Here is a 16,667-nt window from a genome sequence, read left to right as displayed (position 1 = left end):
TCATAACTGTGACCTTAATGCCTACCGTCTGTAAGCTGTTAGTGTCTTAACGACGGTTCATTGAACAAGCATGGCGCAACAACGCCTCTTCAACCTCAGGAGGCTGAAGAAATTTGGCTTGTCACCTAAAACACTCACAAACTTTTACAGATGCACAATCGAGAACATCCTGTCGGGCTGTATCACAGCCTGGTACGGCAACTGCACCGCCCTCAACCGCAAGGCTCTCCTGAGGTCGGTGCGGTCTGCACAATGCGTCACCGGGGGCAAACTACCTGCCATCCAGGACACCTACAACACCCAATGTCACAGGAAGGCCAAAAAGATCATTAAGGACAACAACCACCCAAGCCACTGCCTGTTCACCCCGCTATCATCCAGAAGGCGAGGTCAGTACAGGTGCATCAAAGCTGGGACCGAGAGACTGAAAAACAGCTTCTATCTCAAGGCCATCAGACTGTTAAACACCCATCACTAACAGAGAGGCCGCTGCCGACATACAGACTCAAATCTCTAGTCACTTTAATAAATGGACTTAATAAAGGTATCACTAGTCACTTTTAAATAACGCCACTTTAACAATGTTTACATATCCTACATTACTCATCTCATATGTATATACTGTATTCTATACCATCTATTGTATCTTGCCAATGCCGCACAGCCATTGCTCATCCATATATTTATATGTACATATTCTTACTCATTCCTTTACAGTTGTGTGTGTATAAGGTAGTTGTTGTGAATTTGTTAGATTACTTGTTAGATATTACTGCATTGTCGCTACACTCGCATTAACATCTGCTAACCATGTGTATGTGACCAATACAATGTGATTTGATTTGATTTAACAACGCTATAAACAAGGCAGGTCCTACAGGCCCTAGTTTTGTCTCACATGGACTACTGTCCAGTCATGTGATCAGGTTCCACAAAGAGGGACTTTACAGTTGGCCCCGAACATGGCAGCCCAGCTGGCCCTTAATGTACACGGAGAGCTAACATTAATAATATGCATGTCAATCTCTCCTGGCTCAAAGTGGAGCAGAAATTAACTTTGTCACTACTTGTATTTGTGAGAGGTACTGACATGTTAAATGCACCGAGCTGTCTGTTTAAACTTCTGGCACACAGCTTGTACACCCATGCATACACCACAAGACATGCCACCAGAGGTCTCTTCACAGTACTACATAGAGCCATGACTACATGGAACTCCATTCCACATCAAGTAAATCATGCAAGCAATAAAATTTGATTAAGAAAAAAAAACCATCAAAATACAGCTCATGGAACAGCGGGGACTGTGAAGAGACACACATTCATACACACACACGTACTCTCTCTCTCTCTCTCTCCCTGTTTTTCTCTCACACACTCGTTTTTTGTGTGTGTCTCTCTCTCTTCTATTAACTTCTCACTCTCAAATGTCTAATTTCTCTACCACATCCCCATTCCAATTCAAATTAACCTTGTGTATTTGTTTCCAGTGGTGGCCATTGTAATAGGTGTGGCTGGAGAGGGTACAGTAGGCTGTGTATTTTCCTCCAGGTGAGGAGGATTTGAGAGCGGCTTCTGTCGCGCTGGCTGCACTGGGAGATTACATATAATACCTTCAGTGACTCTATTGGGCCTCTCCTGGCAAGGCACTGAAATACCAGCAGACCTCTCACAGCATTGATTTCTGCAATTTCCCACTAATCTTTATGGAATCACGGCCTTAGGAGAGGACCATAGAGCATCCTGAAATAGGTGCTGGAAAAACGGGTGGGAAATAGAATAGTGGTGCCATGCTTTGTTCTGTTCCTTGGAGAATGGCATATTTTTTCCAAAGGCAAATTCCCCCTAAGGTGTGTTTGCTTTTGGGTAACAATGCTGTCTTTGGGCAAACGTTTTATAATTGTGCTCTTTAAGCAGCCTCACACAATCATGGTTTTGTTTATGCAGCAAATTGGAATATGGCATTTTTTCAATATGAAATGAGCAAGGTCGCGAACGCTGAGGCTGTTGAAGAAATCTCTCGTAATTGACTGAAAAGTCTCTAGTCCCTGGAGGGTGAAAGCAACATAAAGATGTATTTACAGTCTTCATAATTTGCAGAAATAAAATGTGCATGCTCTCAAGAGAATCACAGACAATTGGCCATGAAAAATGCATAAAACATCAGAAATATCAAATCCTCTCCCTGTTGACCAGAATGTATTATTGTCTGTGATTCTCTCTTCTGATATCTCTGCCATGTTCTTTGTTGTCAGGGAGATAAGCATGTATTACCCCTCCACTCTGTGAATGTGATATACATACGCTGTGTGTACAAAACATTAAGAACACATGCTCTTTCTATGACATATACTGACCAGGAGAATCCAGGTGGAAGCTATGATCCCTTATTGATGTCACTGTTAAATCCACTTCAATCAGTGTAGATGAAGGGGAGACAGTTGAGACATGGATTGTGTATGTGTGTCATTCAGAGGGTGACTGGGCAAGACAAAAGATTGAAGTGCCTTTGAATGGGGTATGGTAGTAGGTTTGTGTCAAGAATTGCAAAGCTGCTGGGTTTTTCATGCTCAACAGTTTCCCGTGTGTATCAAGAATGGTCCACCACACAAAGGACATCCAGCCAACTTGACACAACTGTGGGAAGCATTGGAGTCAACATGGGCCAGCATCCCTGTGGAACACCTTGTAGAGTCCACGCCCCAACGAATTGAGGCTGTTCTGAGGGCCAACTCAATATTAGAAATGTGTTCCTAATGTTTGGTATACTCACAAGCCCAGTACATTTTAGGTGATTCGCAATCCATTCCTTATCTATAACATAAAAGAGAAGGCTTAAAGCTTAGATCCGTTATAGGCTAAACCATGTCACTGGCTGCAACCAGGTGTATCTGTTATTGTTTTTGTTTTGAGGAAATTAGCATCCAGCATCATGCAAAAATAAAGTATTATTACACACTCTGCTGTTTTATCACGCGTGCAATGATTTCCGAGTGAAAAAATCTGTGTTTGTTGTTTGAAATAACATCTTTGTTGTTGTAATATTGCAAACGGATGTGGCAGTTTCATCGCTATGGTTTCCAGCTTTAAAGGGATTGTTCACCCAAATTACAAAATTCCATATTGGTTTCCTTACCCTGTAAGCTTGTTGATTGTTCCTGTAATTGAAAACCGGTTTGTTTGGTTAAAAAGGCCATTGTTTAATTATCTCTAAGTATCGATCTCTGGTAGGCAGAGGTCAAAGGGGAACGCAACGTTGATGTGACACCTAGTGGCGTGCTTCAAGCTTGCTCGTCTCAGGAGGAAGGTCAATCGCACCAGGGGACACTGACTGACTGGCCCTGGTCCTGGGTCTAATTTTCTCATTACTGTGTGAGCTCAGATAAATTCATGTTCCACTTATGCTCCATCATTATCTTATGATATTTAGATGGGTGTAATATGCTTTTAAAGGGATAATCCAACCCCAAATAAAAATCATGAAACTCCTGTCAATTTCACGAAAGCCTATATTCTATCACTGGGTAAAATAATAATTTCCCTCATGATTTAACTTCTAAGTGTTCTGTCTGTGAAATCAAGAAATCGTGTTGGAACGCGTCATAGCTACATGCCTCTCCTCACTGGAGACGGGGATAAAACACTGTCACATTTAATAACGCTTTTAAAACAATTACCTGCACTCCAGATCGCCAAATCAGCCAATAAATTGTCTAGAACGCATCCATCCGTTTATATCGTCATGACAAAGTATACAGTGCATTCGGAAAGTATTCAGACCCCTTGACTTTTCCACATTTTGTTATGTTACAGCCTTATTCTAAAATGGATACAATTATTACAACTCCAATCAAGTTGTAGAAATATCTCAAGGATGATCATTGGAAACAGGATGCAACTGAGCTCAGTTTCGAGTCTCATAGCAAAGGGTCTGAATACTTATGTAATTAAATTTCTAAAAAACATTTTTCACTTTGTCATTATGGGGTATTGTTTGTAGGTTGATCAGGACATTTAATACATTTTAGAATAAGGCTGTAACGTAACAAAATGTGGAAAAAGGGAAGGGGTCTGAATACTTTCCGAATGCACTGTAGATTAGTATTGTGTAGTAACTACAATGTTGTTGATCCATCCTCAGTTTTCTCCTATCACAGCCATTAAACTCTGTAACTGTTTTAAAGTCACCATTGACCTCATGGTGGAATCTCTGAGGGATTTCCTTCATCTTCTTCAACTGAGTTAGGAAGGACACCTGTATTTTTGTAGTGACTGGATGTATTGATACACCATCCAGAGTGTAATGTCTGCTTTTTTTATTTTTACCCATCGGCCAATAGGTGTCCTTTGCAAGGCATTGGTCTTTGTAGTTGAATCTCTGTTTGAAATTCACTGCTTGACTGAGGGACCTTAAAGATTATTGTTTGTGTGGGGTACAGAGATGATGTAGGTATTCAAAAATCATGTTAAACACTATTATTGCACACAGAGTGAGTCCATGCAACTTGTTAAGCATTTGGAAAAAGGCAAGGGGTGTGAATACTTTCTGAAGGCACTGTATTTCGCATAGATGTGATCAATCTAAAAAGTGTATAAAATTATTAAACTCAGTTTCTCTTTCAAGTATCATCTCGCAATGTGCCCTGTGTGTCTGTGGGAAATGTGGGAAAGGGCTGTTGTTGCCATAGCAAAGTGGTCTGCACTCGCTCTGGGCAGAGTTGAACTGCAAGTTGAACTCAGTGAGATACTTCGAAAGGTATAGTTGTTTAGGGATTTTACAGCTAGCTAGCTACATCACATGCTGATATAAACTTTGGTATTATTGTGTGTAGCTATGTTTGCTTACTAGCTACCTAGCCAGCCAGCCCAGAGAAACAACATTGCATTGTGAGTTTTGTAGTTGAGTTGACCTGCAACATATTTCCACAACGATTTTCAAGTTGCTACCAACTTTGTTATAACGGCAAAAATAATGTTTTCATATTACTGTTATAAAACACTGTTCAACACTGTTAATCATAGGAATTTGTGCATTGGGGTTGATTATCCCTTTAAGTAACATTTTCAGATATGCCTACAAAGATTAAATATACTGCTCAAAAAAAATAAAGGGAACACTTAAACAACACATCCTAGATCTGAATGAATGAAATAATCTTATTAAATACTTTTTTCTTTACATAGTTGAATGTGCTGACAACAAAATCACACAAAAATAATCAATGGAAATCCAATTTATCAACCCATGGAGATCTGGATTTGGAGTCACACTCAAAATTAAAGTGGAAAACCACACTACAGGCTGATCCAACTTTGATGTACTGTCCTTAAAACAAGTCAAAATGAGGCTCAGTAGTGTGTGTGGCCTCCATGTGCCTGTATGACCTCCCTACAATGCCTGGGCATGCTCCTGATGAGGTGGCAGACGGTCTCCTGAGGTATCTCCTCCCAGACCTGGACTAAAGCATCTGCCAACTCCTAGACAGTCTGTGGTGCAACGTGGCGTTGGTGGATGGAGCGAGACATGATGTCCCAGATGTGCTCAATTGGATTCAGGTCTGGGGAACGGGCGGGCCAGTCCATAGCATCAATGCCTTCCTCTTGTAGGAACTGCTGACACACTCCAGCCACATGAGGTCTAGCATTGTCTTGCATTAGGAGGAACCCAGGGCCAACCGCACCAGCATATGGCCTCACAAGGGGTCTGAGGATCTCATCTCGGTACCTAATGGCAGTCAGGCTACCTTGGCGAGCACATGGATGGCTGTGCGGCCCCCCAAAGAAATGCCACCCCACACCATGACTGACCCACCGCCAAACCGGTCATGCTGGAGGATGTTGCAGGCATCAAAATGTTCTCCACGGCATCTCCAGACTCTGTCACGTCTGTGACGTGCTCAGTGTGAACCTGCTTTCATCTATGAAGAGCGCAGGGCGCCAGTGGTGAATTTGCCAATCTTGGTGTTCTCTGGCAAATGCCAAACGTCCTGCACGGTGTTGGGCTGTAAGCACAACCCCCACCTGTGGACGTCGGGCCCTCATACCACCCTCATGGAGTCTGTTTCTGACCGTTTGAGCAGACACATGCACATTTGTGGCCTGCTGGAGGTCATTTTGCAGGGCTCTGGCAGTGCTTCTCCTGCTCCTCCTTGCACAAATGCGGAGGTAGCGGTCCTGCTGCTGGGTTGTTGCCCTCCTACGGCCTCCTCCACGTCTCCTGATGTACTGGCCTGTCTCCTGGTAGCTACTCCATGCTCTGGACACTACGCTGACAGACACAGCAAACCTTCTTGCCACAGCTCGCATTGATGTGCCATCCTGGAAGAGCTGCACTACCTGAGCCACTTGTGTGGGTTGTAGACTCCATCTCATGCTACCACTAGAGTGAAAGCACCGCCAACATTCAAAAGTGACCAAAACATCAGCCAGGAAGCATAGGAACTGAGAAGTGGTCTGTGGTCCCCACCTGCAGAACCACTCCTTTATTGGGGGTGTCTTGCTAATTGCCTATAATTTCCACCTGTTGTCTATTCCATTTGCACAACAGCATGTGAAATTTATTGTCAATCACTGTTGCTTCCTAAGTGGACAGTTTGATTTCACAGAAGTGTGATTGACTTGGAGTTACATTGTGTTGTTTAAGTGTTCCCTTTATTTTTTTGAGCGGTGTCTGTTGAGATAGGACATGGAAGATTCAACATGTTGAGATAGGCTGCATCTGTATTGCCTTATGCATGGGCCAGATGTATTTCTGTTAGTTTGTTTAGTGTAAAGGTTGTTTACTTGTCCGCTTGTCTCTCCTCTCAGTGCAGCAGCTCTCTGCACACGTTGGCTGCATTAAAACAATGACTAATGGCTTCACACCAGCTTTCCACTGCATTAATTACAAGTCCGCGGCTGCCTGGATCCATACCCTGCGCTCTCATATACGAAACCCAGATCTCTACAATCAATATACCCCAAGGCTAGGATAAGGGGCAGGAGAAGAGGATGCTTCCTAATTCAATGAAATAGAAATGACCAAATGCTCCGGACGTGCGTGGGGCATGAGTAATCATAGACAAATTCATTTTAGAACCCCAGTAGCCCAGTGTAGCTTTCAATTATGGGTGCACTTTAGCCCGAGTGTGCATGCTGCAGACATAGGGGGTAGTAGGAGTGGGCAGAGTGAATAGGAGTGAACCCTGCCCCTTCATTCCATCCTTAAGACAGAGTGCAGCCAAAGCCTTCACTGTAGAAAGAGGACAGGAGAACATACTGCAGGGGAAAGTTAATAGATCTCGAGGTTAGGACATAATGAAGCATATCTATTGGAGATTAGGATTAGGATTAGATGCTGTATGTCCCTTTCATATCAAATGCTTACAGCGTGTTGTACAGTTGTAATCATTGTACAAGGTTAAATGATTGATTTCTCAGTTCCTTGTATAATAAATGAAACTTGACATGGCTTGTAGTCTGAGTTTGTGTTAAGAGATAGCCACACCCTCTGTTCCTATGTCCCATCATGAGACAGATACTGTAGCACTATTTAACTAATGCTTCCAATTATTATATACATTAATATAATTCACTTACTAATATCTAAAGTACTTCTGAATTTAAAATCAATTAGGTGGAATGTTTATGGGTGTGGGGTACTGTTGTATACACTGAATCAGTTGAATTGTATTGTAAATGTTGTTGGGATATGTATGCCTTTGTTGAATGTGTTTTTCTAGTGTGTTATCCACAACCAAATAAATTCCCCTTCACTGGACACTAAGGAATCACTTGACTTCACTTGGCTGGTCTGGTGTTTTATGGTTGGGTGGTTATTGAAGACTGTGACCCCACACTGAGGACACCATGCCTGCTCTGCTTATAAGTGTATAGGGAGAGGAGAGGGACTATCTATATTCTCCATCCTCTACTGTTTCCATGGCATTGACCCTGTCCTATCTCTCTCTCTTTCTCTCTCTTACCCTCTCCGTCCTTCTCTCTGTTTGCTTTATTTGAGGGAGGTGGCAGGAGATTGGTGACATTTCCACCCTGCTCCTCTCCCTGTCTTGACTCTGTGCTACATGGAGGTGTCTGGTCTCACACTGGGACTTGCCATTCATCTAAGAGTGTGGGGTTTCATCTCTGAGTACACTGCCCTTACCTCCTCATGGGTTAGGAGGTGTAGCTTTGTTCACATTCTGATAAAAATACCACATATGTGCCTGCATTATGCATATGTGCCTGCAAGGAAAGTTTAACTGCAGCTCAACATCAGAGGGAATCTACTGGTGGTTCCTTTTTGGAAAATGAGTGCTAAGACTGAATTATTCCACCAAAAACATGAAATGATCACTTTTCTGCATAATGTGTATGGAAATATTTTCAGTGTGCTACACTTTCTCTGCTGATTAGCGGACCAAATGGTTAGCTCTGGTTGGATGGCAAAACCACATTGTATCGTATGGAATATATATATCGTATTCTTTCTTCTCATCCAGGTACGTATGGGCCAGAGGAGGGCTGGTCATCAGCCTACCCAGAATGCAGAGAGAGGAACCAATCCCCAATCAACATCGCAGATCAGGACAGCAAGGTGTCCATGGAGTATCAGGAGCTAGCTTTGGACGGATTTGAGACAGAGTCCTCCAACAAGACTTCAATGAAGAACACCGGCAAAACAGGTGAGATTCACAGTCCCCCAATGTCTGTTTCCCCTCTCCTTCTTTTGGTTATGTAGATACAGTATAGATACGTCTGAACATATTATGACCTACCTACAGTGCTTTCGTAAAGTATTCAGACCCCTTGACTTTTTGTTACGTTACAGCCTTATTCTAAAACATATTAAATCGTTTTTTCCCCTCATCAATCTACACACAATACCCCATAATGACAAAGCAAAAACAGGGTTTTAGATTTTTTTACAAATTTATGAAAAGTAAAAAACTGAAATATCACATTTACATAAGTATTCAGACCATTTACTCAGTATTTATTTTTAATTTTTTTGAATTAACTTTGGCAGCGATTACAGCCTCGTCTTCTTGGGTATGCCGGTACATTCTTGACACACCTGTATTTGGGGAGTTTCTCCCATTATTTTCTGCAGATCCTCTCAAGCTCTGTCAGGTTGGATGGGGAGCATTGCTGCACAGCTATTTTCAGGTCTCTCCAGAGATGTTCGATCAGGTTCAAGTCCGGGCTCTGGCTGGGCCACTCAAGGACATTCAGAGACTTGTCCCGAAGCCTGCGTTGTCTTGGCTGTGTGCTTAGGGTCGTTTTCCTGTTGGAAGGTGAACCTTCCCCCCAGTATGAGGTCCTGAGCGCTCTGGAGCCGGTTTTCATCAAGGATCTCTCTGTACTTTGCTCAGTTCATCTTTCCCTCAATCCTGACAAGTCTCCTTGTCCCTGCCTCTGAAAAACATTCCCACAGCATGATGCTGCCACCACCATGTTTCACCATAGGGATGGTGGCAGGTTTCCTCCATACGTGACGCTTGGCATTCAGGCCGAAGACAGAGAATCTTGTTTCTTATGAGAGAAGACAAGATTCTGAGAGTCCTTTAGGTGCCTTTTGGCAAACTCCAGACGGGCTGTCATGTGCCTTTTACTGAGGAGTGACTTCCGTCTGGCTACTCTACCATAAAGGCCTGATTGGTAGAGTTCTGCAGAGATGGTTGTCCTTCTGGAAGATTCTCCCATTTCCACAAAGGAACTCTGGAGCTCCGTCAGAGTGACCATCGGGTTCTTGGTCACCTCTTGGTGGTTCCAAACTTCTTTCAGGTGTTTCTGTTTTTTATTTTTAATACATTTGAAAACATTTCTAAAAACCTGTTTTCGCCTTGTCATTATGGGTTATTGTGTGTAGATTGATGAGGAAAAAAATATTTAATAAATTTTAAAATAAGCCTGTATCTTAACAAAATGTGGATAAAGGGAAGGGGTCTGAATACTTTCCGAATGCACTGTATTTTTAGTATAACATTAGAGTACATAAAAATCACACTATATACATACAGATCTTAGGATCTTGATTTGATCACTCTTATGTTGCTGAGAAAGTTCCTGCACTGCAGGAAATACAGATGAGCTTTGTGATTTACATAAATTAACTGAAAACCCACTCTAACACACACTTATACTAACAGTATTGTACTTTTCATGTAGCCTACTTTTGGCCAGCTAATAGCCTAACCACTGACCAAGCAACATTATGGACTTAACGTAGAAATCCTGACAATATACTGTAGGTCAAATGAAGATCCCACATCTGTACGTTCAAGTAGTTTAAAAGCGACATGCACAGCAGTCCAATACAATATTTGTGGTAGGAGCGGATTTGCACATAAGTGATGCCTCCATATTAGTGAATCTGTCATTGGTACAGATGAAAACCTGAAAAAAACTCAATTCAGCATTTATCGCATTTCATGGATTTTCCCTGTCTAAGACAGGTATTTTTCACAATTTCTATCTGTCACAAAGATGGATGTCCTCTCTTTCTGCCTACAAATGGAGTTAAAATGCTTGTGGGAGCAGGGGCCACAGGTGGCTGGCATCCGTATTGACAGCAGTCACAACAAGGCCAGCTGTCCTATTAAGGCTCTCTCTGCAGACCTGGGGAAAATAATGTGACTGCTGTGATTTCTATATTGTCAGATATTTTATTATATTAATCTCTCTGAACATAATGTGGCATGTATGAACTGGTGTTGTCCCTGGTCCATCTGTCCCAAGTGGAGACCCTAAATGGACGTCTGTATGTGCTTTTAAAAAAACATATTTCTTGTACACCTTGTAATCCCTCTGTGAGTGAGTGATATATTGTGTTCTATCAAATAATGAAGATCTTATAGAGGGAATAGCCCATAAAGCTTTGCCATATTTCTATCAAGGCTAACGCTGATGGAATTTCAAGTTCCCTCTAATAGGGAGTATGTGAGTCAATAGCCCACATTCCTCACTAGTGGGGGGGTGAGTAAATGGCTTGTTGTTGAGATTGGAGGCCATGTCTTTGTGAGGCTGAAGGAGAGTCAGGTTCATCTGGTGGGGGACTGTACGTCTTCTCCCCTGGGAATGGGCTGCCTGGATATCTGCTTCCCCCCTGAGAAGTGTATTAGTGTCCCTGTCCTGGCATCACTCAGTGATAGAGAGGAGACACAGAGAGAGAGAACGAGAGAGACTCCTCAGCGCTCACTCGGCATGAGAAATGTCTGTCCCTGATCGCATGGTGTTTCTCAGAACCTCTGATGTCCGTAGCCATCTCTTCCCAAGGCCATGGTTTGTTAAAGGACGAGGGCTACTTCTGAGCTGTCTCCTCTACAGGCATGATCGGGGAAAACCAGTGTAGCACAGGTATTATAGTGGGTTAGCGTAGCGGTGCCACAGCCCACCAAATCAAATGAAGTTCTAACACAAACAACAGTAGCAGAACAAAATAGAGCACAGCTTCTTGACTCTGCGTACTCCATAATGCACGCCTAACAAGACAAACATCCTCTTGTTGTGCCACGCATTATTTATACATTCTCCACTATTTATAAATGACAGCTGAGTATTTCATGGTAATACCTGTTGTATTCAGCGCATGTGACAAATAAAATGTGATTTGATTTGATTGACATAATCACCTAAAGCGTCTCTGAATAATGGATGCTTCAATCAGCTTCTTTTAAAAGTGCTCCTGCTTCTGTGAAAGCTGTAGCCTTGGCTGAACTCTGACCCTGTCACCTTGAAGCAGGAAGTCATTATAGATGTCTCACGGCCAGAAGAACGGTGTCATGGTTTTTGAGAGGGAAAGGAGGGCGGCTGGATGAAGGGAGAATACTTTCCCAGAATCATATAAAATAATCCTTTTTAAGAAATTCATGAGGACTTGGAGCCCTGAAGAAATATTTGCATTGATCACGGCTTTATTTTCATATATGCCCCCGATTTTCACACACTGCTGTCCATGGTCTCGCTGGCTTAGCGTCTAATTCCGGCTTGCCTGTTAGCGCGCCCAAACACTGGCTCCCATCGCTAATGAAACTCCCAGGGCTTGCCTTCCCCTCACACGCTGGATTAGGACTCTGAATCAACAAAAGGCAAAAACAAATGATGAAAAAGAGAGCAAGATATGTGTTTTTCTTTCTGCCTGCTGTGCTCTGAACACTAATGTAAGCTGCAGTTCCATCCCTTCCGCTAGCCTGTTAGCATAAACCGCAACAGCTCAGCCTAGCCACAGTAGAGGAGTGAGACTTAGCATAGCAGCAATACAGTGGAGTGTATTTAAGTTAGCCACTGTGGTAGAGTCTCCCTCCACTTCACCTTTTTCTTCTTTGAGTCCCATGCAGTAGATGCTAAGAAACCCATTTAGCACACTATGAGTGGTTAATCCCTCATATTGCAGTCTCAATGGTAGTATGAGGTTTGCCAGGAAGGCCAGGCTCCCACAGGATATCCTACTACTCAGTGTAACCTTAGCTTCTTGGATGCAGACTGGTAGAATTTCAGTGGGAGTGCCAACAATCTTGTACAAGCACCAAGTGACACGTCTCTTAAAATCTCCAGTATCTCCCAGAGGACACAAACTACACAAGGAGGGGAAATTAACTTTGATAGACCAGCCTATTGTTTAAGGGTCAAAGGCTTTAGAGGAGTCTATGACCTGAGAAATGTCAAACTAAGTAAATGGAATTTAACAGGCCTGGTGTATTTAGTTTGAAATGCCTCAAGTTTCAAACTTTTCTGAAGACGTTGAGATGACAACCAGGCCACTCATTTCACTTGAGTGCTTCTTCTAAATGGGACAGAAATCTCCTCTGAAAGGAGGAGTAGAAACTATTCTGAAATTCAATCACAGTAAGAAATCGGTTTGACAATGGGAGCATTTATTTAAGGTCGTATTAGTTAATTAAATGTGGGTCTATTCAGTCAAATTTGTGAATAAAAAAAATTGCTTCCCTCTGTCAATTTCCACTTTATTTCAACAAGCGTAGGGTGAACTAACAAAAGATTTGTAGAGGCAATTAGAAGTGGCTGAGGAGATAGCTTTTACCAGACAAATTAGCCCTTAATTAGAGACCCAGCCTTGTAGGGCAGGCAGCACAGACGTTATAAAAGCACCACATGTTATATTCAGCAAATGCATCAGCATCCCCTTGGGGAAGCTAAATAGATGATGAACCTCAATACCAAGTGCCTTGAATGAATGTAATTTGATATTGTTTGTAGGCCAAACAGAAGTTCCACACTGTGTGTATGTCCGGTTACTGGCTCAACGCTCTTAACCGCTAGGCTACCTGCCACCTACCTGACCCTCATGTAACTCTCTCTCTCTCTCTCTCTCTCTCTCTCTCTATATATATATATATATCTCTTTTTCTCTCTCTTCTCTTCTCTCTCTGTCTCTCTCAGTGGCTATCATGCTGAAGGATGACTACTTTGTTCGTGGTGCAGGCCTGCCCGGGCGTTTTAAGGCTGAGAAGGTGGAGTTCCACTGGGGCCAGAGCAACGGATCTGAGGGCTCTGAACACAGCATCAACGGCAGGAGGTTCCCAGTGGAGGTGAGAGCGAGGGGGAGTCGTCTGGAGAGATAGAGGGGATTAAAGGATGCAGGAAACAAAATGGTTTGGAAATATTGGCGAAAGGAGAGTGAATGGGAATATCTGGAGGAGAGAATTCTAGAAAACCCAGTGTATGAATGAGGACCAGTGGGGGTGGGAGTCTGCCCCCTGTCAGAATGGAGAAGAGTAGAGGGTGGTCCCATATCAATCTAAAAATGTGAAGGCCAGGGCCCTGGGGTCTGATCAGTGGATGGCCAGTGATGGTCGATCTCACTCCTAAAGCCTGATTTATCAGTATGGGCGTCTGGTCTAGCGCCGCACACTGCAGCTAAGAGACAACTTTAGGATCCAGTAAAAATCTCAAGTGATCTCTAAACTCAGCTACCCAGCTGTTGTTCCCTTGAATGGCAAAATGTAATTATTATGTTTTGATTAACGACAACCTCAGCAGCCTCTTTACTGTCTTTGGCGAACAGATTAATATAGATCATTTGACATTTGGTGAATTTGGCTGGTGTCAGCAGTTTTAAGAAAGGTTATTATAGTATTTGTTTTTATACTAGTTTTTATGTTCAGTTAAATTTCAGTTAGTTTTCAGATCCACTTTGCTAGTTTTTATTTAGTTTAAGTTTTATGAAAACATTTCTATTTAGTATTTAGTTTCTGTTTTAGGTTTAGTTCTAGGGACAGAAACTAGCCTATGGGTGGGAGGCTAGGAGCCATCTATGTGTTGTATAGTTTTTGTGTTTTTTGGGATGTCACTTGTTGACACTGTGGGGCATTAATGCACAAGGTGATGGGTCAGGTCATAGGTTAGGTTTAAAGGTAGACTCCGCAAGATGACGTAAATGCATGAAGGAAACAACCAGAATCATTGAAGAGTGAGGCTGAACTTCTGTTTTGGTCCCATAGCTACCTCATTGTTGCAGCTTGAAGCACAGATACTCTGTGTGACTGTGTGAGAGCAAAGTCTTGCATCATGCTCATCTCAATGGCCAGGTAAGGGTGGATCACTTTTGTCAAGTCAGTGGGCCAGTGTGTTGAATAATTGGGAGAAACAATGTCAGATTTGCACCTACATGTCAACTGCATGAACTTTACAAAAATTATGTGATCAAAGGTCATGAAGTTTTTATTGCAGCCAACCGCAGTTTTCTGCAGTTGCTCTTCACCAACTTCAAACGGGTTTGTTCATTAATTTAATTTCAATTTACTAAATAGTTTTTTCATGTTTCGTTTTAATTTACTGTAATAACCTTAATTTTAAGTATTTCAATTTTATGTTGTCAGTTCAGTTTTTTTCGTTGTTTTTTTTTCGTTGTCCCTCCAATAACGTTGATGTGCTGCTTACAAGGCCTTGGAAATTCGTGCTGCATCTCATGTTTCACACATTCACTTTTGCGCATTGCGAAACTGATCAATAAAAGGCCGAACTCCCTCTTCTGTTATATTGATGATTTCTTGAATGATTCATTGTATGTTCTTTCTAGCCGATAGGCCAGCATGAAAGATGAACTGGATTTGAGTAGTTTGGGCTGGTTATTCGTGCAACTTGGTCATGGCCGTAACTACATAATATGATTGATATATGATTGACATCGGTAATTTTTTCTAATTTGACAAATAAATACATAATACAAATATATTTTTTGTACACAAAGAAAATCAATTATGGGTGAACATCTAAATATGCTCCCAGCATTGATCAAAGTTCAGAAAGCTTATATTCTTGATGACTGAGTTCTAACAGTGCCTGCCTCTTTGCGAACGAGTGGAATCATGAACAGTGGTTTGCTCATTATGTTCGCCTGCATCCCCCTGATTTTCCTCCCGGATTTTACTTTTTAGTAGCACATTCACCACTCTCTCAAACAGCTAACTCTGCCCTCTCGTGGCACAGACCAAGGGCCTGAGACGTAAAACAAACTACCCCAGCTCGCAGCCGGCTTCACTAGAGAACTACAGTAGGCAAAACTAGAGATGCTGCTGACAGTGTGCGAGATGCCGGACAAAAGGCAATTTTAAAACCCTCCCGCAGCAGTATTGCAGTAACGTTGAAGGGCTCTGGGTAGTATTACTTAGCCAACTAGAAGGATGACGTAATAGGCTAACGTTAAACGGAGCCTAAAAATTGTTTACTAAGATCTCATAATAACTTTGCTTTACAGAGAGTAGGCTACTGAGGCAGACAGTGATGTGGCGCTCAGTGGTGAGACTGAGGCAGGCTGCAGTGTATGCAGGAGGAAGCAGAGGAGACAGAGAGAGGAAGCAAGCAGAGAGAGAGGTTAGTTTAGTGGTTCCCAAACTTGGGGTCAGGGCCCCATGTGGGGTCCCCTGAAAAAACTGCACTAATCTAATCAAACAAGTTAGGAACTTAAAAATATATATTTTTCAATATGAACATCTCCACGTGGCCTCTTCCCTATAGGCAAACAATACAGTTCTAAAAATGTCATACATGTTTGTTTATATCGGTGGTTGTTCGCCTTATCCATTCCCCGCTGTTTTTTCAACTACAAAACTGATATTAATACAGAATCGTAAGTAATATTCTAATAATTCATGTGAATGTCATAATATCATCATCTATGTGCTCCATTCATGTCTGTTTGTGCGGAGCATTATTAGTTATGCCTAGGAATACACATGTGAATGTTATGTCATTTGATAAGAGATATAATTAAAGAGTTGATGATTTTATGCAGTTCATCATTACAACTGACTGAACAGTCACTGATGCTATGTGTCAGTGTGAATCAGTTCTCATATATCTGGGTAAAACATTACAGTTGAATAGCTAATAGGCTTTGTAGATTGACTGAGGTGTGTTTGTAGAATGACTGAGGTGAATGAACCTACAGCAGCCAAGGTGATAATGGCTGGGGTCATTTTTGCTTGTTTTTGCTCTTCTCCAAATAGCGTTTTAACGTTTTTTTTATTGTATAGAAAAGCAGTAAATCAGCTTCAACTTTCCCAAAAGATTCTGGGGAGACCTTCCGGACCTCACTAAAACTCAAACCCTGGTTACAGCCCTGGACTTGGTTGTCTGAGAGTGTTACTGTGGTGAATGCTAATGAGTGCTGACAACTCCCCCTACACATGTCCTTATCTGTACCGAGAAAGCGAGAGAGGGAGGGA

The 16,667-nt window shown here is 42.3% G+C and overlaps 1 protein-coding gene across 2 annotated transcripts in view; it reads left to right on the top strand.

Moving 5' to 3' along the window:
- LOC115207672 (receptor-type tyrosine-protein phosphatase gamma) overlaps positions 1 to 16,667 on the top strand; it is a 344,554-nt gene that overhangs the window by 218,519 nt on the left and 109,368 nt on the right. For both annotated transcript variants that reach the window (XM_029774999.1, XM_029775000.1), the window contains exons 3-4: positions 8,481 to 8,663; positions 13,381 to 13,529. In XM_029774999.1, the coding sequence (XP_029630859.1) occupies positions 8,481 to 8,663; positions 13,381 to 13,529 (332 nt within the window). The remainder of the gene's footprint in view (positions 1 to 8,480; positions 8,664 to 13,380; positions 13,530 to 16,667) is intronic.

The sequence above is a fragment of the Salmo trutta genome, chromosome 14 (genome assembly GCF_901001165.1).
Source record: "Salmo trutta chromosome 14, fSalTru1.1, whole genome shotgun sequence".
NCBI lineage: Eukaryota > Metazoa > Chordata > Actinopteri > Salmoniformes > Salmonidae > Salmo > Salmo trutta.
This window is presented reverse-complemented; position numbering and strand designations above follow the sequence as displayed.